This window comes from Aulonocara stuartgranti, assembly GCF_965226115.1.
Source record: "Aulonocara stuartgranti genome assembly, chromosome: 11".
Classification (NCBI taxonomy): Eukaryota; Metazoa; Chordata; class Actinopteri; order Cichliformes; family Cichlidae; genus Aulonocara; species Aulonocara stuartgranti.
In genome coordinates, this window is record NC_138947.1 from 15,326,558 (window position 1) to 15,354,416 (window position 27,859).

Genomic DNA, 27,859 nt, shown 5'->3' on the forward strand with positions numbered 1-27,859 from the left:
GTTATTGATAAATATTTCAGAAAGGTAATAATTTGGAAGAATAATTTTAGGGAATATTACCTTTAAAAATAACCTTTTGGGAACAAAAAGTTTTGCCGTTATGGACAGTGATAATATAGCTATTTAAATGTTTGCTGCTGCTGTCTTGGCCAGATCTCTCCTGAAAATTGCCTTTTTTTTTTATGTCAGCGACTCTTACCTGGATACACAAGGATAAATGAATGTCTCTTTGTCATCTCTCATGTTCCGTCTGGCTCAAAAGGAGTTGATATCATTCATGAGAGATATGTTTGACAGATTATAGGCCAACAACTCATTTACAACAGTTTAAATACCAGAAATTACTTTTTGTCAGGAGATCCCTTTTTGCACGACACCGGTTCTGGTCCCCAGGAAGAGTGACAAAGTAAAGTAATCATGTGTGTATATTGTTTAATAATGGAACAAAGTCATTTGAGTCTAGTGCCTCACAAAAAACCCCAAAAACATTAATTGGGCAGACCGGTTCTGGCCCGCGGGCCGAGTGTTGGACACCCCTGACAGTACTGACTTAATTTATATTTCTGACCACAAGTAAACGCACCACTGGGGACTTATTCACTTGGTAAGTAAAAGCTGGCATGCGATACAGTGAAATAATTATTTATTTGTTTATTTTACTGCTACCACTACTACCACTCAAAAAAACACGACCAGCTGATCGCGGACTTTTTAGATTTTTTAAATTAACTGCCTGACAGAAAGCGGAAGTGACGTCACTGCACACGCTTCTTTTGTCTGACAACCTTATCAGGAGGAAGTGAAGCTCAGACGAAGCGACTGGCTCACCGGAGGGAAAAAAAACGAAAAAAAAAGAGAGCGAGAGAAAAAAAAAGAGGAGGAGGGGGGGAAACTTCACAGATTCACTGGAATTTGGACAGATTTGGAAACTGTGTCCAAACTATCCCGGCCTGCTGGAGCTTCGCGGAGGAAAGCGGAGTCGTCAGCTCCGGTAAACGCCACTCTTCTCCACGCAGTCGGTAGTAAATTTTGATAGATTCGGTCGACTCTGCTGCCGCCTCTCCACCCGTCCCCACAGCCGGAAGTCTGTGAGGATGGTCTATTTTTTTTTCTTCGCTTCAGTTTTTTTTATGCTTTTGGTTTTTTTCATTGCTTTGCGTTTATTTTTTCCCGAGCGGGAAGGCAGCACAGGCTCACACTGTGTGTCTGCTAAATGTATGTTAATCAGCACGTCGGGCCTGAATAACTGCAGGATGCACGGAGGCCAAATGGAGACCTGCTGTAGATATGCGCCTTACATTGTTCCGATATGTGGCGTTTTATGAAAGTTCATGTTTTTGTAGTTCTTTTAGGTCTACTTTATTCCGCAGAGCAAACTTAAAGCTAAGTAGCTGGATGTGGATCCCCTTTAATGCCGCTAAATACTGACATATAGGAAAGCGGGCAGGAAAGTTTAACCTCATATTATTTAATAGTGCTTTTTAACACATCTGGACGCTTAATCAGAGCTGCAGTTATGGAATTACAGCTGTATGGAGCCAAACACTTGCACCCAGACAAGGCTGTAATAGGCAACCAAACTAAAAACTAAAAGTGGGTGTGACAATACATGTTAGTTACACGGAAATAATAAAAAGTAACACAAATTCTCAACAAAACAAAAAAGAAAAACTAAACTAAACAGTATTTCATATATTCCTTAATAATCTGAGTGCAATAGGAAATATAAGTTACAAGTCTTCACTTTTAGTCTTTTCTGATACGTTTTAATTGTGAACACATTCAGTATGTGGGATATCTGTGCACACGTTTAGTCGAGTGTTTTTATTGATCTGAGCTTCTAAAATTCTCCCTTGTACAAACATCCCTTGTATTCTAATAGATCAAAACATTACTAAACATTTTCCAACAAAAGAAACTAAAATGTAACCAGCAAACTTAATATGGAAATTAATGAACAATAAGACAACAAACAATTAAGACAAAAGTAAAAGCTAATTGAAATATCTCTAACGACTCATCCATGAGACCAACATGCTAGTTTTGCTTTTCTTATCATATAAATGTACCAACTATCTCAAAAATCTATTACATTAATCTGACAAAAAAAGTAGTTTCTGAATTATTGACATCTCTTAAAATCCCCCCAGTATAGCCTCTGTAATATTAAACTTCATGAAAACAGTGATGCGGTACAATTCTGTTTTCTTTTAAGTTAGAAAAATTGGGTGATACCCACATGTTCATGGATTGTCTTATATGTTAAAGATCCTGGAGAAACAATGTAATATCGAATTTCCCAGAGGAACCCACCCGAGGGATTAATAAAGTTCTATCTTATCTTATCTTATATCAAGCTGATAAACAGTGTATTACAGTACCATCTATATTACTCATAGACAGCAGTATCTCGCACTGGTTCAGACCTGAACCTAAAGAAAATTGTATTAAATGAAGCTTAATTAAACATTAATGCTTATGAAGTGAAACTTTTAAATCAACAGAGACTCTTTTGGGATTTTTAGTCTGAGCAACAGCACATTTTCTTCTGCGACATAATTATCTCATTAATTAAGAAAAACAGAATCTTTCTCCCCCTTTCTACTTTTCCCTTTTAAACTGTATCTGTAGCAATAACACGTCACAGGAATGAGCCTAGTGCTTCCCCAAGAGACCCACACCTTCAGGGACCCTTTAAAAAAACCTCCACCCTCACACTGGGGAGTTAGTGTCTAGTAATTTGATTAACTGGGTCTTTTATTTAGTGCCCACAAAAGTTTTTGCCAGAGCCAAAAGAAAACAAACAGTGGGAGTGCATGTATTTCTACTCAGTAATATACAAAGCTCTTAACTGTTTTTTTTTCTTTCTTGAACTGGAAAACACCCTGTCAACCAGGTTTTCTTACAGTCTAAATATTTCGTATCACAAAGGAAAAAAAGCAGAAGTGTAAGTTATAAACTTCACATTGGCCTCATTCAGGGCTGATTTTGACCCTGGGGCCATATCGGCATAGTTAAAGTAACCACAGTGCTTCACACAGGACAAGTGAATCAAACCTGGTTACAGGTGAGAATAAAACAAACAAACAAACAAACAAAAAGTGTCACCACAGTGTTAGAACCTCCATCGTGCCGTTAAACAACCCCTCAGACTCTTTGCAGTCATTTGCTGTGAGTTTCTTTAAAATAATTTCGCCTCCTATTGATTTTTGGAGGATTGTTTTGTTTTGCTTTTAGCAGCCAGAATTACATGAATTTCATTTCTCTACTTTAGTTTCAATGTCCTGGTTTGGCTTGTTGGTACACTGAGGTTAGAAGTGAAACAGTCTTTGCTTTTTATTCTAAAACATGTCACAACAACATGTGCTGCGTCAACACACTTTGTCTGCTTTACACCCGCCCCTACGGTGAAGCAACTGATATGGCGAGGCTCTTTAGGTCCAACCTTATTACCTGATCCCCATCTCGAAGAATGTCAAGATTCAGATTTGTGGTTTTCATTATTTCTCTTGGTTTTGCTAACAAGGTGTATGTTCTTAAATTAATTGGTGCTCTGCAGTGTGCAGTCAGCACTCAGGAAGCCATGTCATATTTTAGGAATAAGGTGCACAAATGAACTGAGAGGGTTGACAAACCATTACTAATTTTTGTTAGGAGGCCCGGAGGCCTCCTAACAGGAAATCCTTGTAGTGGGTGAGCCCTTAAAACAGTAATGCATTGATCTGGTATTTGTCTTGTCATTGATCTGCAGGAGAATAATGTAGTACATGCTCTTTGGTGTGGGAAACATTTCATTAAGGTCTTTCTCATTAGACATAGAAACACACTGCATGAGCATTTTCACTACAATTTTTAATTACTCTAGTAGAAATGTCTTCTCTTTTTTTTTTAGTCCTAATGTACACAAGCAGCTGTGAGGGAAACAGGCTCCACTGCCACTTCATTAGGTACACCTAACTCAAACCAATGTTTTTTTTTTTTTTATTAATAAGCTATCCAGTGAATCGTAAAGCTAAAAAAATTAATTTTCTGTTAAAATAGTTTTATCGATGGGTCCTCCCTCCTACTTTGAGTGTTTTAATGTTAGACTAAATGTCATATGGCACAATGCATGTACCATTATTACAAATGTCAGCTTCCAAATCAACTCTAAAGTTAGACTTTATGTTTTATATAGAAGATACAGTGTTGGCCAGCTGTGATGGAAAGTTTTTAAATCTTGCTGCTTTTGTGTCGTTGCAGAAATGATGGAAGACTCTCATTTTAATTCATCATATTTCTGGTCCCCAGTCCCGACTATGCCCGGACAGGTTAGGCTACAAAATAATTTACTGTTCAATCAGTTGATGACGGGGAGAGAATGTTTCCGTCAAAGAAAAATCTCCTTTCTCCTGACAGATTGAGAATGCCATGTTCCTAAACAAAGTAAAAGAGCAACAGGAAAAAAGCGCTTCCTTCTCTGCTTCCCCTGCATCTCACTACCAGACGACTCTTCTCACCATCCCCACGCCTGGGGCCAAGACAGATGGAGGAGGCCAGGCTGGTAGTGCGGCGCACCTCCACCCTCCGCACAGCACCCAGAACATCACAGTGTTGCCTGTCCCCTCCACAGGCATCATGACAGCAGGTGGGCTTGTTTCTGTGTTTAGAAACCTTTAAGCGTCTCTTTCTCAGTTTTGAGGTTGAAAGACTTAACATATTTGGGGATTGAGTTAAAAACACTGAAACACCAAATATTAAGGCCGTATTTAGATCCCATACCCTCAGTTTTTGAAGTATAATGTAACAGCAGTGTGTTAAATTATTTAGGTTATGAGAACAAACTTTGTAAATAGAGAAAATGGGAGTAAAATGAACAATTAATTCAAGGTTTTCCTCAACTGAGACAACTTTAGCGCTGTATTACAAACATTCTGCTTTGTAGTGCTATTGTTACACTTGGAGATGTAGATTATAGTTTAAAAAAATGCCTTTGGCAACATGTTCTTGAAGCTGTAAATTGAATTCCTCAACCTCAGTGACACTGCTCATCTTAGACAATTTCTCATCTCTGCTCTTGTCTCTTTCTCTGCAGCTGGTCTGGTGATCACGACTCCTCAGGGAACTCTAGTCTCTCCAACCTCCTCTCAGTCGTTTGTGTCCGGCCATCCAGCAACAACCATGATTGTTTCAGCACTCCATTCTTCAGGTGAACAGCATGTTATTATACACACACACTGGCTAACTTGTTTCTAAGTACAATATTGTTACTATGTAAATGATTAAAACTTATATGGGTGGATCAAACAGTGTTATAGATTTACTACGATTCAGAACTCAGGGTATTGTGTAAAGCCTGGTTTATGGTCACCTTATTGGTTTTGGTATGTGTCGACTGTGATGCCGCTGCAGCCCCATGGCCGTTACTTACTGGCGCTTCAGTGTGCACTGAACTAGAGATGGCACGATACCACTTTTTTATGTCCGATACCGATATCATAAATTTGGATATCTGCCGATACCGATATGAATCCGATATAGTGTTTTTTAATCAACAAAACTGTTTTTTAAATATCTTGCTGCATTTTGTATAAGTTCATACTCAAGTTTAAAACAACAACTACACTAAAGCTATTCTGTTATACCTGTATCCAAAAAAAATATTTCATAGTTCAGCAATACTGATCAATCTAATAAACTTAAACCTGCACCATCCTCCCTATTCTGGTATTTTAAAGAGTACTTAGCGTAAATATTAAGCAACCTAACTAATAGGGTTCCAACTCCCAGCAACAATAAAAATAAATAAATAAAAAATAGGGAACCACCCCTCACGCTCCACCTCATGATGCTTAATCAACGTAATCAACCTTAATTTGATGCAGTGTGAAAAAAAATGCACAGAAATCAATTATTTTTCAAGAAATATTAAATAGATTCAACATCTTTCTTCAACAAAATTGCAGACTGCACAGATGGTACCTTCCCAAAGGAAAAAGTACTATAGCTTACTAGGGTATATATATATATATATATATATATATATATATTAGACTTAATAGTTACTATATACAGTAATGGACTTCTATTCATTTTGCATCAAATTAAAACTTTGGCTGTCAGATAATTATTTATTAAAAGCTAGACATTTTAAATGAGAATAAGAAAGAAAAGTATGTCTTTGTGCCCCCTTTTCCCTGTTAATGCCCTATCGGCCCCCCTGGCTAAACTTTGCTAGATCCGCCCCTGCATAGTTACCAGCCGTCAGCTACGTAGAAAAAGATCCTGGAGTAGAAAGTAATAATAAATACATTCTAACAACAGCTGATCAAGCTTAAACGTTCTGCTGTTGTTCAGCCGCTGGTTTCCTCTTTCTGGTGCAAAGTGGGCCAAAAGCAAACAAGAGAGACGGACTCCCGACAGAAAAGCCGATCAGCTGATCGTTAAGCAGTTTCATGATTGAAGTAGCAGCAAGAAGAGGCAGTCGCTCCATATATCGCTCGTTAAGCTTAACGCAGGAATGCTTTACAAACATTCAGAGATGGACTTACACACTTGCTTTACTTCTCTCGGGATAACTTTGTCGGAGATGAAATGCCGGGTTGCTAGCGAAGCTCCACATGCTATCCAGACCACCGACAGGTCCCGCATGCCACAGCCGCTCTATCACGTGATGCATACTGCTCCGACGTGCTAACGTTCTGAGGTGAGTTACGGCGTGTTGCAAGTTTTGTGAGGTGCTTTCGTGATATTTAATGGATCGGATTACATTTTTTATTTTTCTCCGATATCCGATCCAGTAATTTAGGTCAGTATCGGACCGATACCGATACGTAATATCGGATCGGTCCATCTCTACACTGAACTCGCTGAAGTCCTCTCCTAGATAATAGGTGCAGCAACTTTTCATCAGTGCTGGTACATGAGTAGAAGAATTAGAAAGAAGAAGCTAAGAATTCATAGAGATTTCTCCAGAAAGTCTCATTTTGAAGGTGTTGCTGCAGCTCCTTCTTTGTAATCTGAGAATGTCTGAGCTTTAGTATATATCATTGAGACCAGCACAGTCGTATATATGTATGTACAGTATATATATGTATGTCGATGGGTGCGCTAAAGGCCCATTCTCTTCTGAGCTACCAAATGAAGTTTCATTGTGTGAACACGTAATGACAATAAAGGATTCTTATTCTTGTGTCTTCATAGCTTCTCAGCAATGCTGTGCACACTGGGTTACAAAAGTTGTCAGGTGCACGACACACTGAAACAACACTTAACATGGTTTGTGCTTTTCGCACTTTCATGAGGGCTACTATAATGAGCATAAACCAGGTTTAATATGACTAATCACTGACTGAATCCCTCATCTGTGAAATATTTTGGCTTTTGGGGGGCATTCATATGTTCTCTTATGGAGCTATTGAGACTATAAAAGAAAATTCTTACACTAAAAACTCAGGAGACAAAAATGTCTGAAGCATTTAATGATGACTTGATTACCTGGAACATGATCAAACCTGACTGAGAGTCTTTCTTGCAGTGCTAAGTTAGACTTTGTTCAGGCTGTTCGTAAATTACATCTCTGAGCTATGAACACATCTGTGTCCTTGTCCACAAAGCACAGAGTGATCTGATGAGTAGCAAAACCAGATTATTTTATTACTAAGCCTGTGTCAGTGACTTATGGTTCTGTCTTTTTAAGTAAATTTATGTCTTCCAGTACAATAGATGCTGTTTGAAACTGTTAATAAATTATTGGTGTCTTTGCTTTTAGAAAACAAACATAAATACAGATTTTCAGTATGAAAAGTGCCCATATTTATAAAAGAAGCACATCAATTTTGATCATGTGTCTGATGCTGTCCAAATGTATTCACATGTCGATTATACTGAAACACATTAGACTTCCTTCAGCATCTTCTGGTTTTCAGTTTGATGTCAATGCACCTACAGACCATTATGTAGATGGTATTTAAATATGGGATGGAATTATTACAAACTTGTTCCATCTTCTGCTTTCAAAACTCTGTTCCATCATCTTAACCTGTGACTGTCGATCTTCTCATAGACAAAAAAGAAGCGGACGGGAATCCACATGTGGTTGTGATGCCAGCGCCCTCCAAACGAGGGAGAAAGAAGAAGACCACAGTGTCTCGGGTTGGTCCTCTGGGCATGCCGGGAAATGAAACTGTAATACTGGCTCATCTGACGCCAGGTGGCCAGGTAAGAGAACAGCTACAGATGTGAAAAAGGAAGCGTGATGCAACGAACTGCTCATTAAATCAATTTTAATTTTATTATCAATAGGTGACAACTTTGCAGCATCATGCTAGAGATCCATATGATCTCTCAAATGAAGACGAAGACCATGCCTCGAAAGATAGCACGAAAACATACAGGTATTTATTTATTTGTTTAATGTTTTTAAATACTTGCTGCTCATCTCCATTTGTTCTTGCTCTGGCTGTGAAATATGCATACATCTGTTTCTCTGTTCACTTCTGGAAATTAGCATTGAGATTTTCAGCTTTTGTAGATGACCTTGGCAGTGCTGGATATTAGCGTCTGACACGCCGACTCCTCAGACAAACACTCTTCACTGCATGTTGTGGCTGAACACACCGGCTTTGTGATGGATGCTTAATTCTTTACTAAAAATGTATTTGAGAAAACAAATACATGCTTTGTAGATGCTCTCTCCGTCTGCACACACTGGACACAAACCTGTCTTCTACTCTCCCCTTTGTCCTTATATAGCATGCTCTTTGAGCTGTGATCTCACTTCTGTGTCCTTCTCTTCCTCTTTTTTTATAGTACCTGTGTACCTTTCCTCCTCAGTTTTCACTGATTTCTCCCTTGACATTTCACTGTGTTGTCTGGTTGTGTCGTCTTTATTTGATTTAACCCGCCTTTGTCTTCATTGATTTTTTTTTCTTTTTTTTTCTTTTCATTTTCTGTGATATCTTATTTCTCTCTGTGGGTCATTGCTCCATTACCCTGTCTCCTAATCTTCTTCTGTCCCATCTTCTCTCTTTTTTTTCTCCTCCTCTTGTACATCTCCCTCTTCTTCCTCCTCCTTGTACTTCCATCCCGTCCTTCCATTTCTCTGTCTCTACGCCTGTAGGTGCCGGATGTGTGCGGCGACCTTCTTCAGTAAGTCTGACATGCAGATCCACTCCAAGTCGCACACAGAGGCCAAACCTCACAAGTGTCCTCACTGCGCCAAGTCATTCGCCAACTCCAGCTACCTGGCCCAGCACATCCGCATCCACAGTGGGGCCAAGCCTTACACCTGCTCCTACTGCCAGAAATCTTTCAGGCAGCTCAGTCACTTACAGCAGCACTCACGGTACTACAGACCCCCCCAACCCCATTACCCACCCATACCATATACCCTGTTCTCTTAACTTGTCCTGCTAAGACCCCTCCTATGTTCTTCTCCATCCTGGTGAAGACAGTGAAGTGCAGACCATATTACGTTGCCTTGTGGATGTTGGCTCGCATGTTGCCAGTTCCATCCAGTGACCTTTTCAGCATATTAAAATTCAGATGACACCTTTGAAGTCTGGCCTTTGGCCGTAAATTTTTTTCTTTTGTTTTTTTCCCCCCTGCCTTTGTTTCTGTCTTTGCTGTGTTTGTGCAGGTCTTGCTCCTTTTTGCACTGCACCTTCTGTTCTTCTGTCTGCATGTGCTGTCATGTCTTCCGACACTGCTTCTTCCATAAACACACATACCTATTTCAAATCTTTCAAAGTAAACTTCTAAAAAATAAAGTTGACAGTATTGTTGCTCTTTACCATTGTACAGCCCTTTGTGTTATTGATTTGATGGTTCATATCTTTGTCAGTGCTTTTCTCACCTTCAACACTCAATAGTGATGTTCTGCCATGCTTTGCTTTCATGCTCTGTTATCCTGTTTGTTTTATCCTTTTTGGGGGGCTGTGCTCGTATCAATTTTCCATCATTTCAGGAAGCACGATAAACTGATACATTTGTAAAACGTGTATTTATTATTTTATTGTTTTAAAGGGGACCTGTTATGCTTTTTTTTATTTTCCGGCATATGTATACCATTAAAATGCTGGATTTTCATATTAAACAAGTGAGTGTAAGGTAATTTCTATGAGGCAAAAACACAGCTTTTAGACTGTTCTTTTAGTTGTAGATACTTTGTTCAACTCTTAGCTCTGTATGATATCAGTGAGAGTCAATATCCATAAAGTGGTCACCTCAGGGACACAGCTCTGGCAAGGAGCATAGATTCCCCACCCACCTGCTGTTCAGACCTCCTGTCTGATGGAGAAAATTGACTGAAGGGGAGAGAGAAGGAGATAAAACGACTTGTTTCAGACAGCTGAGAGGCTGCATCAAGGGGCTGCATCAGACCTGTAAGGCTTGAAAAGCTACTCATGTTAAATTCAGTATTAGCTAAAAATTACATAACATAATGGGTCCCCTTTAATATAATCTCTTGTGTTTAAATCTTAAGCATCTAATCGAGTTGGTCCAGACAGATAAAATTGTTAAATTTGTTGGATGTTTGTGTGAATTTTGTAATTACTGCTGGCCGTAATCAGTAAAGCGTATTTTGTTGGGGTGTTTTCTTCAGAATTTCCAAATGTTTCATTGCTCTGTGCTTCATCGCCGCAAGCTTTAATTTCCTTGTGTGAGATGTTTTTCCCTGAAATGATAAATTAAGAGGATTATCTTAAAATGAGGCTTTTTTTGTCTTCAGTTTATCCTTACAGTCCTGTTTTCATTTCTCTCTTTTACCATCTTATCTGCTCTCATCAGGAACCACACAGATGCAAAGCCCCACAAGTGTCCCCATTGTACCAAGTCATTTGCCAACTCTAGTTACCTGGCCCAACATATCCGCATCCACACCGGAGTGAAACCCTACACCTGTTCCTACTGCGAAAAGTCCTTCAGACAGCTGAGTCACCTTCAGCAGCACAGCAGGTAAATCACCCACTGGTCTAGGGTTTCTCATCTCCTTGCGGTCAGGTTAGGTCACCCTGAAAGTGATAGGCGCCCGTGTTTGTACATGTGTGTGTTTTTGTGTTTTATTCAGGATTCATACCGGAGATCGGCCATACAAGTGCAGTCACCCAGGCTGTGAGAAATCCTTCACGCAACTCTCAAATTTACAGGTGTGAATGAGTTTGGTTCTGTTCTTATGCATGGAGTGTTTGGGTATTAACTAACTCTCAAAACATTTCACTGTATTGTTATGCCTTTTTTTCCCACCAATAACAATTTTTTCCCCTAGTCTCACCGGCGTCAACACAACAAAGACAAGCCTTACAAGTGCCCGAACTGCAATAAAGGATACATAGATGCAGCGAGCCTGGAGGTGCACATGTCCACACACACTGTCAAACATGCCCGGATCTACTCGTGTGGTCTCTGCAACCGCACTTACACTTCAGTAAGACAAATGTCCATTTCTGAAGAGCATTACTACATGCAACACTATGAATCGCCTCACTGGCATCAGACACCTGGCAGCTACTTTACACCGTGTAGTCATGTCTCCACTGTTTCCCCTCTACCTATCCTCCCTTCATCTCAGGAGACGTATCTGGTGAAACACATGGAGAAACACAACCCAGAGCAGTTGACTGCATCAGCAGTCATGGCAGCACAGCCGGCACAACAGAACCAAAGCCAGGCCCAGGGCCAGGCTGGAGCTCAGAGCCGGGTAGAGAGTGCAGATGGAGCATCGAGCCGACCTGGAGGAGCTGGGAGTGGAGCGGCGGGCAGGGGCCAGCAAGGACAGAGCCAGAGCAACTACCCTCAGACAGAATCCATCTCCTGTCCGTTTGACCTCCATCAATATAAGACGGTGTCTGCCAACGACATCCAGTACAAGTCAGTCAGTGTGGCGGACATTAGTACCCACAAGGACCTCTGTCTCACTGTGTCAGCATCCACCATCCAAGTGGAGCATCTCAACTCTTAGAGAAGATGAAAGGAGAGAGAGTGGGAGGTTGGCAAGCTAAAATTTATTCATAATAACAAGAGATGGAGGATGAAGAGTGGAAAAATTAAAGCAATACTAAGATGATGCAGAAACTTTGGAACAAATGACTGTGCCTGAATGATTTTTTTGAGGCAGACAGGAGAAACGATACCATGACACAATAAACTGAAGACTATAATTTTAGTTTTATTTTTTTAAGTTTTATCTCTTCTTTTTTTTCTTGCCTTGTTTGATTTGTTTGCTTAGCTGTCCAGTCTGACGTGCATGTGAAGGCTGCAATAAAGTATGTTTCAGTCCATCACAGTGATGGTTTTATAATAGGAAGCATCTAAGAGATACTTCACTTTACTATTAACACCTCCTGCTCTTCCCTACAGATACAACTGTGGCCATCTCAAGTTATTGACTTTCTTTTATTGAAATTAGTAGTTGACTACGGAAGTATTTTTTTATACTTTCATACAGAAACTTTCAGTTTTTACATCAACGTTATTAACTCTGCGAAGTTATAACAACGGATGCTTGTGATCCTTTTTTTCTGGAAAGAAAAAATAGCAATCACATATATAAAGTTATATCCTACCAGTTTATAAAGTATGATTGCGTGCTTAAAGGTTATGGTAAAACACATAATGTATTTAAATCGATTTGCAGGCCTTCACGTAACCTTTGAGAGAGAGTGATGAGCCTGTTCATGTAATCCAGTTGTACTGCTTTGTATGTATGTCCTGAAAGTAGTGTTATTCAAATGTGCTTCTGCTATTATACTTCCATAGTAACAACATTTATAACACTTATTCATAGACATAATGACTCATGAGATTTTTTTCTGCTTATAATAAAAATAAAACCCTCTAAGTGATTACTTCTTTTTAATTTTTTTCTACTTTATTACCTTTTAAATTATTTTCATATGTGCTGTAATTGCTTTATGGGGGAACTTTAACTTTTTATCCTTTTTCCCCCAATTCCTTTCACATAGTCTTTATTTTTCTTAAAAAATAAATAAACACATTTATGTTGTTTATTTTATGACAATCATGCCCGTGGATCAGGTATATTTGCTGGAATGTGCAAATTTGCGAGGTGTTTACAAAAGTGGACTGTACCATAAGAGCACAGGGGTGTCGTGATCAATTTCTCGGATATTTTCAGATTATATTTCTACGTAATGATACACAAAGTAAAGATGTTTAATCGTTTGAAGTGTAATCGTAAAATGAGATTTAAATAAAGCCCCACAAATGCACAAAATGATCGGTTTTCCAACACCTAAAATTGGTTTCTTCCGTCATTCTCCGCAGTCTGCAGTGGATATGGCGTCACTGAAAAGTGTACGAGTCGAGAAACTTCATCCATGTAAATAACGCCAATAAGAAAGCTGTGTGAGAAGCTTTACGCAGCAAAACATACTGCATAGCTTTCTTTATATATAAATATATTAATCGTTTTGTTTGTTTTTTTAAACTATGCCCCGGAAAAAGCCATTTAGCAACAAACAAAAGAAGAAACAGCTACAAGTCAAACGGGAGAGAAAGAGAGGTAACAGTATTTTGCCGTTAGCATGCTAGGCTTAGCAGTTTGCTAACGGTCCGTGCTCCATTGCTGAGTTTAACTGCAATGACTCTTTGTGTCTGCATGTTGTCGGGGGTTCTTAAGTTGATTATCAAATCACTCATTTAGCCCGTAAATCGAGGCCAGTGCTCGTTTCCGCTAGCAGTCATAAGAAGCAGTGTGGTATAACATTGCCTTCGGAGTGGGCAAGTACGTGAAAATTAGCGCACAGACTTGCGTTAAATGTGTTAAATAATGCAAAGTCGTGTGTTTTTTGTTTAACCATAGAAACTACTAGAGACAGAGCCACTTTAACAGAGGTCTTGGACCGTGGTGCTATCAATAGGTCAATTTATTACCACTAATAGCATACTGGGTTTAAGATTTTCCATGTGCTGTCTATGTTTCAAGTAATAATAAGTCGGCGTGACAAGTAACGTGATTTAGTATCCATCAAGGACGCCATAAAATGTGACATAACTTGTCAAAACTAGGCATGTTCCAACTAGGCGCTTCCTGAAAAATCCTGCCTTTCCTTTAGGTGTTGCTGAGTCCACTTAAAGCGTGATTAACAAGAAAAGTATTAGTTTTCATAGCAATGTTTATACTCAAGTGCTTACTGTAACCAGTAAACCCTTTAAGACATGCACTGAAAGTCTTTTCTACCAAGGTCAGGTCATCCACACAGGGTAGTCAATGAATTCTGCAGTGCAGGACAACATTATGGATTTATTGTACCCTCCATTAAATAATCAAGAGGTCAGGATAGTTGAATGTGAATTTCATAAACATTATCATGTTCCAATTAATTTATGCCTGGAAGCATTTAACATTTCCACCAAAATGAACCAATAAACCTGTTAATAAGCACAGTATTTAAGCAGCAGATAAGTTAAAAGAAAATTTCTTGGTATTGGTTTGTGATCTTCCAGGTGACACAGGCTCTGGGCCAAGCAGTCGCAATGCCAGTGTGGAGCGAGGAGGAGAGCGGCAGTCAGATACCTCAGACAGCGAGACCACTGATATTAGAAGAATAAATCAGCAGCCCTTCAACAGAGAAGGACGATATGACCCTAACAGGTGAGTTGTAAGAGTACAGCACTGTAAATGATTTCAGATTCTTGTTCTGTAAAACTGAGCGAAATCCAACAGCCTGTGCTTGAAGTTGCACATAAAAAAGATGCTTAAGTAGGAAGCAGCTGCATTTTGATAACTAATTGGAGGTTTAGAAGATCATGCAGAAAATAAGATAAATTCACATGTGTTGAATTTTACAAAAATAATGTAATTTGTGTTGGACATGATTTGCAGTCAAAATGTAATTAACGCTTATAATCTCATTCCAGTTATAAAAATAAAAATTCTACAACACTTAGAAGAATACAACAATAAGAAGGGTTTTTAATTTCACGATTTTAAATGCTGGACACAAACTGTCTCATGCTTCAAGTCCATTCTTAATATTCACTGTAGAATTGAAGCTTTAACACCCCCTTTTTATGCTGATTACTCAATCGGGATCGGTTTCCAGGTCAAATGGTCAGTAAACAAAGAGAAAATTCAAATTGTTGAATTTGTTGCCTTTACGTACACACATCAAAAGTATTTAAAAGCCACTGACACTCAGCAGAAGCTGTTCAGTCATGGAAGCCCATGTCACGAAGCCCCTCATACACATTTATGCCAGAGGAGGTTTTGAACACTGCAATGAATGGGTCAGCAGAACGTCGGTGACTTTTACGCACTCAGCACTAAGCGAGCCCATTCTGTTACTTTACTTTGTCTGCCACTTTGTGGCTTAGTTGCCGTGGTTCCTAAACCCTTTCACTTTGCAATAATACCACCTACAGTTGATTGTGGAATATCTAGGAGGGAAGAAATTTCCCAGACTGACTTGTTGTAATAGTGGCATCCTTTATGGTACTATGCTCGAATTCGTTGAGCCCTTTATAACAACATATTCTCTTAAAAATGTTCGTAAAGATGGACTACATGGTTTGGTGATCAATTTGCCTGTACTGAAAACACCTTAATTCAAAATTAAGAGGTGTGCCCAATACTTTTGTCTATACAGTCTTTTTCTTTGTTTAATTTTTTAAATTATTATAAATATCCAACAGTAAATATACAACAAATTAGAAAGTGAAGATACCACAAGAGAGAAGGGAAAAAGGAAACAAGTAGAGAGTGATCTTCTAATCCTAAATTAGGTTAAAATAAATTAGGTCTGTAGGACGTTACATAGTTGACCTGTTTTTTCCCCCCAGTATAAATCAATGCTCATATAATGTATTTGTAAATAATGTGGTTCAACCTTTCAAATGTAGGAAAAAGAAGAAGGCACATTTTTCACTGGATAGGGGCTTTCATCATTAATTTGTCATAACAGCAGACAGTCATACAAAGGATCAACAGGGGGTTTTCTCATTTTTTAGGTTCCGACTGCACTTTGAGAAAGAGGGTAAAGAGGAAGTGGAGAAGAGGAAGAAGCTGGCCAGGGAAAAGGTGCTGCAGCAAGTCTCGGACAAAGAACTTGAGGTTGACATCAATGACATCTACCCCTCAGAGAAAGGTCTGATTCATTTTGGTGTTAATCCTTTCTTCATCCTAAAATAAACCAAACGTGAGCAGAGTAGGCTAATGGAGTGGGTCACTGCTTGACACACTAACACTTGATTATTCACTGCCAGGCCTTGGTTTCCCACGACGGCCGTCCTGGAATTATGAGATGACACGGGAGAGCCTGCTGAGGAAAGAGGAGAAATCGTACAGAGACTACCTGGATGACTTGCACTCCAGAAACCCACCTGGCTCTCTCAGCCACTTTGAGCACAATCTGGAGGTAACTAAGTAAAGGAGTTTGTTTTTACTGTAGAAGTGCCACTGCACAATAATGAACTGTAAAAAGTTTTGATATTTATGGGGGGTTTTTTCACCAGCATTTGTGGTGAGTTTTGCAGGTCAAATTCTGTTTTAAAAGTTCCAGGAGTGCATTTGCTGCCTAAACTAACTCAGGCTGAAGTGCTGATTTTTAGGAGAACCTTTGTACTATGAAGTTGCTTTTATTGTCGCTGAGCACTTAATCAGATGTTAATCTCAATTATTATGGCTTCCGATGATTATGAAAGCAAAATAATGGGCATAGAAAACAACTTTGTGCACTTTCACCCCTACGTAAAAGCTCAAACTCATGCACTTTTTACTGTAGCTGGAGCCAAGGCAATTAAAAGAGAGCTAGTTAATTTAGTTACCAGGATCTATCTAAAAGAAGTAAATATCTCTGTAGGTGAAACTGTGGAAGGATTATGGCTTTTGGGACTAACAGATGCCCTTGTGAGGCCCCACCTCCCCGTGAATCTGTGTTCAACACCACCATCACATTTTAATTTATTTATTTATTTTCATAATTTAGTTATTAATTAATTTTCATAAGTCTTAAAGCTAAATAAATTATGGTCATTAAGTTAATGACTATTGAGGTTAACTAATTTAATTTAATTAAGGAGTGATCCTTCAAAAGACATGAATTGAATTCATTAAAGAACTGATTTTGAATTAGAAATTATTTGGCCATTAGACTCAGACGAAGCTACAAAACAGTATGAATCAGAATCTGAAAAGGCAGAATGACAGAGGAGATTTAAGCACACAGAACTGAGGCTGGTTTGTAGAAGGTGTGCATGAACATGGTTGGACCTGAGTGATAACAACATAATTAAGTTTGACAGCACCGCTAAGCAGAAGAATAGCTAGTATCCCAGTGACCCAGGATTGCAGGCAGATGAGTGAACACAGATCTGTCTTATTGAACATATGCATAAGCTTAAATATAATATTAAGCCTAAATAATTATGATTCTATCTTCACGGGGCTTTAGTTTATATAAATGTAATGCTTGTGTTCAGTCTAACGACCTTTGTCCAGAATCCAACAAGTCAAAACACCCTCCACTTTTTCAGATGAATCATCACACGCCACACCACTGTGGTTAAACTTCGTCATTTTCACACTGATCCAGGGCTAGTGACTAATTTAATGAAATTCTCTGCTGTGCCACTGTGCATTCATGCGTGTCTTTTCTCAATATCGGTCTTCATTTTGCAGTCATGGAGCCATTTTAGTAATGTGGTAACTGCTTTTTGGGGGGCAGAACACTTCTGCAAAAAGTCTGTGTTCTTGAATCATTCCTGACTCTTTGAGAACAGATGAAACATGAAGTATTGCTGCTTGTTAACACATTTTTAGGTAAGCTGACGATTACCCAGCAGACCTGCTGTGCCATATTTGTCTTAAAGGCATAAATGTTCAAGCTGTTATCCAGCATGTGGCTCCAGGACTTACCACAGACTCATTATATCATTTCTTAGCTCAGGATGATGTAGGGATCACAAAGAGTTATAGAACATAGCTTTGTATTGTCTGATATTTCCCACTGGTAGAAGCACCATTATATCTTCCTTGCATGCTGTGTTATTGTTCAGTTTTGCTCCAAGTATGAAACCGATAACAATATTGTTCAAAACCACAAGCCCTGCAGATCATTTAATTTCATCGTGGGGGTTCTGGAGCCATATCACAGCAGAAGCAGGGCTGGTGTAATAGGTGATCCTCAGTAGTCTGAAATTGTCTGTTTATTTTTGTTTTGTTTTTTAAATGGAAGTCAGGATAATAGAAAAATATAATTTAGATTAAAACGCTGATTGAACATGTTGTTTTTCCCGGATAGGTTGATTACATTAGACTTTAAATGATGTTATCTTAAACCTGCAACTTTTTTTTTTTTTTTAATATTAATAGAAACATCAGAAAGCTGTCTGTCATTTCGACAAATATAAACACTGAGGGTGGTCTTTGGACAGTACATGGTAAAGTGGTTAGCGCAATCACCTCAGAGGTTCAAACCTCCCTGAGGCCTTTCTGTGTGGTGTTTGCATGTGAAACCAGCTTCTCAGTTTGTAAAATATACCGTACTGCAGTGTAAAGAATATGACGGTGTAGGAAGCACTATTTGAAATCTAAGTTTTAAGCTCTGGGACTCATTTTTTGGTTTAAATGGTGTTGGTTATTCCAGTTTCCATAGTGGAAGTTGATTAAGTTAATGTTGCCTTTTTAAGCACTGTAGCTGGTTTTACTGCCCTTCACTCTTATTTCAGGGGAAAAGCATAAAGCTGCTTTGTGTGGTTTTGACTGTGCAATGACCACATGTGTCACATGGTGATTATTTTTATACTCCTTCCTCTCATAAGTATGCACCCTCCTCTGTCATTATTGTGATAGAGATTAAATGCTGTTAAATACAGGTCACTAACACTGACATGTTAAAATGACAGGTAATAAACCTGAAACTTGTTTGTTTTTTTGTACTCTTCTGGCTCTCTGAAAGCAGTAAAACAAGTTGAAAAGAACTTTAAGAAAATAGTTTTGCATTGAACCAAACCAATGAAAGTTTGGTTCATTTAATTCTCTGCAGCAACTAAATTCACATTATCACCCTTCTGTTTTAAGAGTTCGCCACTGTCGCTTGCTGTTGTAGGGCTTTTGAATTGAATGTGTTCCGAGTTGCTGTGTCACAGCGGTAATTTTTAAAGAGTATACTCCTTCCTTCACAACTGCTACACATGTGGCAATTATGAAGCATCATTCAATTGCAGAGTGAATGTTTAGGCCACCTGGGAAATTTAGGTCCAATATTCAGTCCCTGTTCTTGGTTCCCAAATGAAGTCTCTGCAAATTAACGAAACATCTGGCTCTTGAGCTGCTAAATGCTCCACCATGTTCACCAGCTAGTTAATAATTACATTGGTCTGCTGTTTGTCAGCTGTGGAGGTCTGGTGCATTGTGTTATTTAGAGCTTTTTCTCTGAAAACAGCTGCCCACTGCAGCTGAACCTGCTGAACAGTTGTGGGTCAAGCAGCTAATCAGCTTGAAACTCGGTATCCATCTGCGCAGGTCAGAGCAGAGCTTTCTATTTGTTAAATAACTCTCTTTATGTACACCGTTACAAGCAACCACTCTGACTTTGTCTTTGGGTTTTTGTATTTGTGTGTAGTCACTTGGAAAATGTTCGAGTAGTTTCTAACACATCCTCAAGTTGAGTAAAAAAGGAACTAGTGGATTTGTTTTATTTACAGTATTAAACCTCATTCTTTTCCCCCCATTTGCTTTCTTTCTTTTAGACGTGGAGGCAGCTTTGGAGAGTCTTGGAGATGTCGGATGTGATTCTTCTCATTGTTGACATCAGGCATCCGGTAGGTAGAGGTGGTCTCCACTAGATGGAGACACAGTCAAAAGTTATTGTTTATCTGTTTGTTTACCTGATGCATTTTATCCTGAAAGCAGGTTTTGTTAGAGAGAGCCTCGAATGGGAACAGAGGGCGCTGAGTAGATAGCAAGATTTCTATACAGCTATTACTACCTGTAGGTGCACGCTGGCAGACGACAAGAAAAGATATAAATTAGAAAATTATCTCATGCTGCTTTGGCATCAAACGCATATTGTCATTTTACCCACTTTTTAGATGTAAAATTGAGTTTCCTGAGTTGCACCAAAACTGTCTGCTGGTTATTTGAGAAGAAAATAAATGACCGTATTTTATATGTGAATAAATTTGACCCTTCATTCGTCTCTTCAGTTTATCAGAAATTTCACTGGAACATTTTATCAGCATCTCATTAAATTGTATAGATGCTGTGACCTTGCTGATGAAGTGAGCTGAATTCAGTTACTGCTGTGTTCAGTGTGTGTCTGTGTGATCTGCTCCTGAAGATTCAAGTCAATTCAGTTTTATTTATATAACACCAGTTCACAGCAACGTCCTTTCCAAGGTGCTTTATATTTTAAGGAAAATATATTTCCATATTGGAGAGAGAAAATCTCACTAATCAGATGCTCTCCTACCAAGAACTTGGTAGCAGTAGGGAGGAAGAACTCCCTTTTAAAATGAAGAGATCTCCATCAGAACAAGGAGCACTGAGAAGATAAAACACAAATCTACTGGAAATAGAAAACAAAAGTTAATGGCATCAGTAGTGGCCCATAAATGAGGAGAGGTGAGGTGCATCACGGGACGCCTGAGCTTATAGCAGCAGATCTGATTGTTCAAGGTCACCTGATCCAAACTTAACTATGAGCTTTGTCAAAGAAGAAATCTTAAAAGTAGAGTTTTGTCTGACTCCCAAACCAAAACTGGAAGCTGGTTCCACAGGAGAGGGGTGAGAAACTCAAGGTATCACAAGTAAGCCTGCACTCTTAAGCTCTTTTTGCATCAGTACCTACTCATTTTCCATTTCAACTGGATACCACCTAATGTGCGTGGGACCGTTATAGCAATGGAGCCGACTGTCCTGTGACGTCATTTGTATGCGACACAAACGCTACAATGAAGGTGGAAGTTAAGGTGGTGTTATACCTGCTGCTCGGTCTGTGGCTTTATGTCAGACTCGGGGACCACAGTGTTGTTTCCATGTAGCTGTTTCCCTCGTTGCTGGGTTTCAAAAACAGCAGTTTTTGAAAGGAGGAAACTCTCATGGGTCATGCATGCAGTCTGTTGATGTCACATTTTCAGATTGCCTCAGATTGCTTGGAACCCCAGTGGAGAAGCTACTAAAATGTACCCTGTACCAGGTACTATCATCTAATGGAAAACCTTGAAAAACATGTCAAGTCGAGTCAACCTGACCTGAGTTGGTATTAATGGAAAAAATGGTATTAGATCATAGTGTTTTATTGGGCCAAGGTAGTATGATGGGGTTTGATCAATCCAGCCTAGAAGTAACAAACACATGAACTAGTTTTTAGCGTTACTCTAAGAATGTTTCTAAACACTTTATAAACATCGGAATTCACATTAAAAATAAAACCTAGTTCCGTGCTTCTGGCATGGTTACATTTCCCTTTTAATGCAAATTTAAAAACGGTACACTTATACTTGTTTCTATTTATAATGATTCAATCTAATGGGTTATTTTTTTTAAAAGGCAGTAGTTGTTATGGAATGCCTTTATCACCTCTTGAGTGGACTACTGCAACTCCCTGTATATGGGATTACCCGGTTCCATTCACTCTCATTTGCAGATGGTTCAGCATGCAGCTACTTTTAACTATCAACAAAGAAAACAGAGCAGATCCACACTGGTCAGCTCAGCGGCACTAGCTACCTATAAAGGTTTTCATTAATTATTTGTTTTCAAAGCCCTCCATGGATTAGCTCTGCGATACACTGCAGGTCTTTAGCTCAGTATTTTGCCTCCAGGTCAGTGAGGTCATTGTTCCAACAGCTTCTCTCAGTGCCCTCTTCTCGCCTAAAAACCAAAGGTTTTTGATGTACATAAGGTGTACCTATTTTCTGTTGGATTTGGTTAAGTGTGAGCTCCATCATTGTTTTGTCAAACTACCTATGAATGTTTCTATTGCTCTTGACTTGACCTGTATACCACCCAGGTGCTGCAGTTCCCTCCAGACTTGTACCACTACATCACTGGAGAGCTACAGAAGCATGTGGTCCTGGTATTGAACAAAGCCGACCTGTGTCCTCCACCACTGGTAATCGCTTGGAAACACTACATGGCCTCCCAGTTCCCCCACCTGGAAATAGTTTGCTTCACCTCACACCGTGGCCAGCCATACAGCACAGGTGAGGAGAGGGAGAGCCGATGGGGGGGAGGGGGTTAGAGAGAGAAGAAATACATGAAAAATAAAGTCAGACAGACAAACCTGTCACTTATTGAGCTTATTTCAGCACAGTGTAATCAGAATAACCTGCTGTGTGTCTGTCCAGCCCCTGTAGTGACTGCAATAACTGTTGTACTTTTCTGTTCTGTTCTGACTCACAGTCCTCCAGAAGAAGAGGATGAGGAGAAAGGCTGACTGGAGTCAGGCTGGAGGTCCTTTAGATATCCTAAAGTCTTGCCAGGAGATCACATCAGGGAGAGGTAGGAGAAAAAGTCATTTCACTGTTCTTCTTTTATAATAATAATTAATACATTAAGTTATACACACGATGAATTTAAGCAGCTTTTCATTCAAAATGTTATTGATCATCTTTTTGTTTTTTGTTGCTTTGTTGTTTTGTCAGTTGACCTCTCCAGCTGGGAGCAGAAGATTCAGAGAGATGCTGTTTCTGAGCGGCTGGACGGAGAACGGACAGATGAAGGAGCAGAGTCTGTCTTGGTGGAGCATCAAAGTGATAGTGCTTTGGAGATGAGCAGTCCATCACAGGAGCTCTACAAAGATGGTGTACTTACATTGGGCTGCATAGGTAATCATTTTCTCAGAGAACAACAATCTTTGGCCAGAATCAATGAACATTTTCTTTTTAATTATAGCAAAACAGGTTCTTGTTAAGAAACTTGGAAAGTATATCTTAGTATTTTCTCCAGATATTGCTTTTTTGGTAAGAAATTAGAATAGTTTTTTCAGATAGGAAAAAAAGTACCTCAAATCCATGCTTATCTGGGAACACAGTATTATTTCACTTTTATCTGATTAGGAAAGAACATTGTCTTACCAGTCCACAACAATATAATTCGATTTTCAGATTAAAAACTAGAGGACAAATAGGTTTAGCCTGAAGGCCATAGAAAGGAAGTCATGGTATGTCTGTTATGTGTATCTTGATTATAATCGAGTGTACCATTAGTAGATCGGCCAATCTCAATATGCAGCCTCCTTAGGCTAATAGTTTAGCTTGTAAAGTGACCTAGTTTGTCTCCAGACCTCAGTCCTGTAGAAAATCTGTGAGGAAGCTGAAGCTTCATTTTCCAAGCAGCAGCCAAGAAAACTGTACTTTCTGTAAAGAGCAGTGGGCTACTATTCCTCCTGAGATGTGTCTAAACCCAGTGACCAACTACAAGAAACGTCTTACGGCTGTGATCATCAACAAGAGTTCCAGCCAAATACTAACTAATGTTTTGCTTGGGGATCAAATATGTATTTCACTCAGTGACTTGCAAATCAATTTATAACTTTTATGTTATATTTTATGTTATGTTATTTGGTTGATATTTTTATCTTCGTCAAAATGAAAATACTAGAAAAATTAGACAGAGTTTATTTCTTTTCTTTAAGCAAATATCCATAAAATAGGATGTCAAATAATGATTTCCCCCACAGTACCTTCTCACATTGTTATTGTTAATGGTCAGTCTTGCTCGTAACTTTAGAATTCTCCATCTAGATCTTTGGACGTGTCTGTGAGCGTCACAAGGTCATAGCTGTAGGTGCTCCCTCATGCAGAAGAAGTTACTTGTGTGAATTCCTCTCAGCAAAGTGAGAAATGTCGGTAGAAATATTGGCCGACTGCAAAACTGTGGCTGAAATGATGGTGGTAATTTCAGTGTCTAGTGTGGCAGAAGAGGGAGGGTTCAGCCTTCAGAATAAAATACAACAAGAAAAGTTGTCAGGGAAAATATTGGCTCTGCAGCAACCTCCCATGATGCATTTCATTGCGCTCAACCGAGCACCCAGCAGGTCATTTGAGTTCATATTTGCCTGTTATAGGCACAGTGTTTTTATTCCTCTGCTTCTTGTAACAGATTCTGTATGTGGGTGTGTGTTTGTGTGTGTGTGTTTGTGTGTGTGTTTGTGTGTATATTGTTAAATCAAAGTGTGCATATTGGAGCTTATCTAAATTATCTCTTCGCAAAGTTAATTGAAAAAAACAACAACAACAAAAAACACCTGCTCGATCTGCTTCTTGTGGTGTTGATGTGCGAAGTGACCGTACAGTTGGTGTTTCTATCTTTTAATAAAAGACATTGCGTCATGCACTTAAAACATGCACCTCACTCTCATTAAACATTAAGAAGTTTTTACAAACTTCCTTTTTTGAATCTAGTGTTCCTGACTGAATGTAGTTATTGGCATCTGAATATAAATTCACAAACAGTGACTCTTAAAAAGAATTTATAGAGCTTGAATACTGTTACATATGAGTGCCTTTGTAACCTCTCTTTGTTTTCCAGGTTTTCCCAATGTTGGTAAATCTTCAGTTATAAACAGCCTGGTGGGAAGGAAGGTGGTAAGCGTGTCTCGAACCCCAGGTCACACCAAATACTTCCAGACCTACTACCTCACTCCGACAGTCAAGCTCTGTGACTGCCCCGGGCTGGTCTTCCCCTCCCGTGTCAATAAACAGTTACAGGTACAAGTTCACTGTTGTGTACTCCAGAGTAAATGTGACTTTCACTTTACTTGCCCGATTGGATGCGGTAGAAACATAATTGTATTGAGTTGCACGCTCTCCAGGAGTATTTTGTGTGACTGTCGCTTTCATTTTTAAATAGCTCTTAGTTGCTATCTTGCTGTTACCAAAGGTAATTTCTGACCTGTCTTTATTTTGTTCGTGAATTTCTTCCTCTTGTTTTTATCTTTAAATGAATTTTCTATAGATTCTGGCAGGCATCTACCCAGTGTCTCAGCTACAAGAACCTTACAGCTCAGTGGGTTATCTGTGTGAGAGGACCCCCTTCCTTTCCATACTGAAGCTCAAACATCCCAGTCTGCAGGAAAATGAAAGAAACCAGGAGTCTGAGGAGCCCAGCTGGACCGCCTGGGATGTGTGCGAGGGTAAGGTGGTAGTTAGCGTCACAGCATCTGAGTTGTTGTGGTCGTTGATAGTTTGGAAACTTCAATACTCTAAAATATTGAGAGGATAAATGGCAAGCTTCCTTTAATGCAAGTCACAGATCTTTATTGATTCTAAAATAACAAAATCAGTACAATTCAAAGGAGAGCCAATCCCCTGCTGCAGGGCCACTGCCATTATTTGCTCTCTCTTGTCAACACAGCCCTGTAGTAAAAATCCGCCAACAATGCACTGGTCCATTTATCAAGTCGAATTGAACAAAGTCAATTTTTTATGTAGCACATTTAATCACAACAAATGCTGACTAAAGTGCTGCTCAACGTCACGAAAATAAAAATGAGTCAATAAAACAATTAGAAAACAAATACTGACGTGCCCTAGCTGTCTGTGGCACCCCAGGCACATTGTTTAGACTAAACATGTACATCACAAATATAAACTCTGGCCTTTAAACGGGCTTTGTTATTTACTCAGACAGCTAGATGTCCATGTCACTCAGGCAGTATTAGTTGGGCTGTTCTCAGCTGTGGATTCGGTGCTCTAACAACCATGTACAGTAGCAGGGTGGTGTTTTAGTAAAGCACTCAAAATAAACTACAACAGCCTCATTCATGATAATGAAAGAACGAGTCAGGCAGTTTTGTGGTGTTTCTAATATTATCAGTACAACAAGTTGTGCACAGGAATAGGCAGACGTGATATTTTGGATACACAGACATTATTACCAGTAGGAAAATAAATATAGACTGTGCTCTTTTAATTATACCTTCATTTGATAGATTGTCACCAATTTATGCTTCCTTCTTTCAGCTTGGGCGGAGAGAAGAGGCTACAAGACAGCGAAAGCAGCTCGCAACGACGTGTACCGTGCAGCCAATAGCCTCCTTAGATTGGCGATTGATGGCAGATTGTGCCTCTGCCTCAGACCGCCCGGGTACAGCTGCTTGAGAGGTAAGAGAAGGCCCTCTGTGTCTCTTCATTTCAACTCTGAGACTATTCGAAAAGTTAAAATGCCAGGTGGGTGGAATTAATTTATTTTGGGGATTATTTATGGTCTGCAGAGCACTGGGAAAATCACCCAGACTTGCCAGAGATTATGGCTCTTCAAGGAAGAGCAACAGAGGAAGAAGGAACCGCAGAGAGGGACGATGAGGAGGATGGCGAGTCCAGCACCGAGCCAGAGGAAGAGAGAGACAGGGATGCGGACGATGACGAGGACGGAGATGGGGACGATGAAGATGAGGGGTTCGGGCACCCGAGACGAAGCGACGATAAGCCATCTGGCTTTACGGTCAACATGTACAACGTCCTTCGGGAAAATGAGTGCGAGTGATAACAGAAGGAGACGCAAGGAAGAAATAACCTGTTCCTCTGCTCTGACTTTTACCCATCTGCCCCAGTCCACTCTTCGTTCCTTGTTTCCCATAGACCTGCATTCCTCCTCGTTTTTTTTGTTGCACCTCCGCCTCCTCGTGTCATTACCTTCTCTGTACATTAACATGCTTGATTCTAATCCATTCATATAAAGCATATTCCATGCTGTGCCTCTGCTCTGCTTCTTCTTCCTTGAAGCCTTTGTTTTTTAAAATGGAGCTTTTAGGAATGGGTTTGGTTTGACTTGAGCTTCACACATTGCATGTAGTTCTCAGAGACAAAATGAAGTAACTTCCCTCAGCCTGGAATGATCAATCTCTTCATAAATGAGTGACCTCACAGCTGAGATGCCAAAGTTTGGAAAAGTATGATGAAACAAATCAAATGCACTGTTGATATGATGTCATTCACTGAAGCAGCCATTTGGCTCTCAGAGCAGCTGGAGATTAAAAGAACACAACTCTAAATCCTCTTCATTGACCACAGCGTGTCTCAACTTTGAGTAGAGGGTGTGGGAGGGTACGTGGGAAATGTTAGGCTGTATAACTAGAACTAATAAAGTAAACATTTCACGCACAGTTACTGCTATTATGAGTCAGAGATAATTTATCTGATCTGAATTTACATTATTCTGCGTCAGAGAGTGATGTGGGTTTTTTGGGGGTAGTGGTGGGTGTTTACACTCCTGTATTGCTGGATGAGGCTGTTTCAGGAATTAAACCTGTAGTGTTTTAACTACTACAACTGTTTTCCATAGATGTTGATGGGGATTGTCAGTATTTCGTCCAGGATTCGGCTGCGCTTATTTAGCATGTTTATATGCTGATGCCAGCACAGTGAATTTTATCCAACCGAGACTGCTTAACAATAATTGAAGGGATTGTTTAACATTTTTTTGATTTTTACTTTTTTTGCCAAAAGGTACGTTTGAAGATTGAGCCCTTTGTTAAATAAAGCTACAGCTAGCAGCTGATTAGCAAGACTGGGACTAGCGTGACTCTGTCGAATGCTTGTAAAATCAGACCATAATTGGCCAGAAGTTTGTTTAATCTGTTCTAAAAGCTGCAATTTGTAATCTTCTTTTTCTTTCTTGGTTGTTCTTGGGCAGTGGATTCCTGCCACCATGAGGTTTTGTGAGCAGAGAAACTCTCCCTCATCAATAAAATCCTATTAAAACTGCAATTAATTGTTACATTTCAGTATTTTATAAAACTAAAAGAAACAAGATTAAAAGTGTTTTATTTGGCTTAGAGTATATTTAACAAAGTGAGTGTATGATACCTTAGTCCTCAGTTGCAGAAGAATGTGTATTCTGCAAGTGGTTGCAGATGTTTGGTGGCTGTCACTCTTAAAGCCCCGTTGATGCAGGCCTAGAGACTGATCA

General features: G+C 39.5%; 2 protein-coding genes across 6 annotated transcripts; both read left to right on the plus strand.

Moving 5' to 3' along the window:
• The first annotated feature begins 773 nt into the window (after positions 1–773).
• Positions 774–12,827, plus strand: znf384b (zinc finger protein 384 b). Of its 5 annotated transcripts, none has more exons than XM_082551609.1 (11): positions 774–991; positions 3,893–3,947; positions 4,243–4,310; positions 4,399–4,627; positions 5,075–5,188; positions 8,045–8,199; positions 8,284–8,375; positions 9,101–9,325; positions 10,771–10,938; positions 11,051–11,129; positions 11,249–12,827. In XM_082551609.1, the coding sequence occupies exons 3-11, from the start codon at positions 4,245–4,247 to the stop codon at positions 11,939–11,941; spliced, it is 1,821 nt and encodes a 606-aa protein (XP_082407735.1). In that variant the 5' UTR covers positions 774–991; positions 3,893–3,947; positions 4,243–4,244; the 3' UTR covers positions 11,942–12,827. The 5 variants fall into 5 exon arrangements, with proteins under 5 accessions (XP_082407735.1, XP_082407736.1, XP_082407734.1 ...); XM_082551610.1 differs by lacking the exon at positions 3,893–3,947 and having other exon boundaries at positions 11,249–11,407; positions 11,552–12,827; XM_082551608.1 differs by lacking the exon at positions 3,893–3,947.
• Positions 12,828–13,250: 423 nt separating this feature from the next.
• On the plus strand, positions 13,251–27,657 carry gnl1 (guanine nucleotide binding protein-like 1). Its single transcript, XM_082551607.1, has 12 exons — positions 13,251–13,504; positions 14,449–14,596; positions 15,952–16,088; positions 16,207–16,358; positions 19,693–19,764; positions 21,957–22,149; positions 22,349–22,447; positions 22,591–22,773; positions 24,479–24,657; positions 24,905–25,082; positions 25,912–26,052; positions 26,163–27,657. The coding sequence occupies exons 1-12, from the start codon at positions 13,432–13,434 to the stop codon at positions 26,432–26,434; spliced, it is 1,827 nt and encodes a 608-aa protein (XP_082407733.1). The 5' UTR covers positions 13,251–13,431; the 3' UTR covers positions 26,435–27,657.
• The last annotated feature ends 202 nt before the right edge of the window (positions 27,658–27,859 follow it).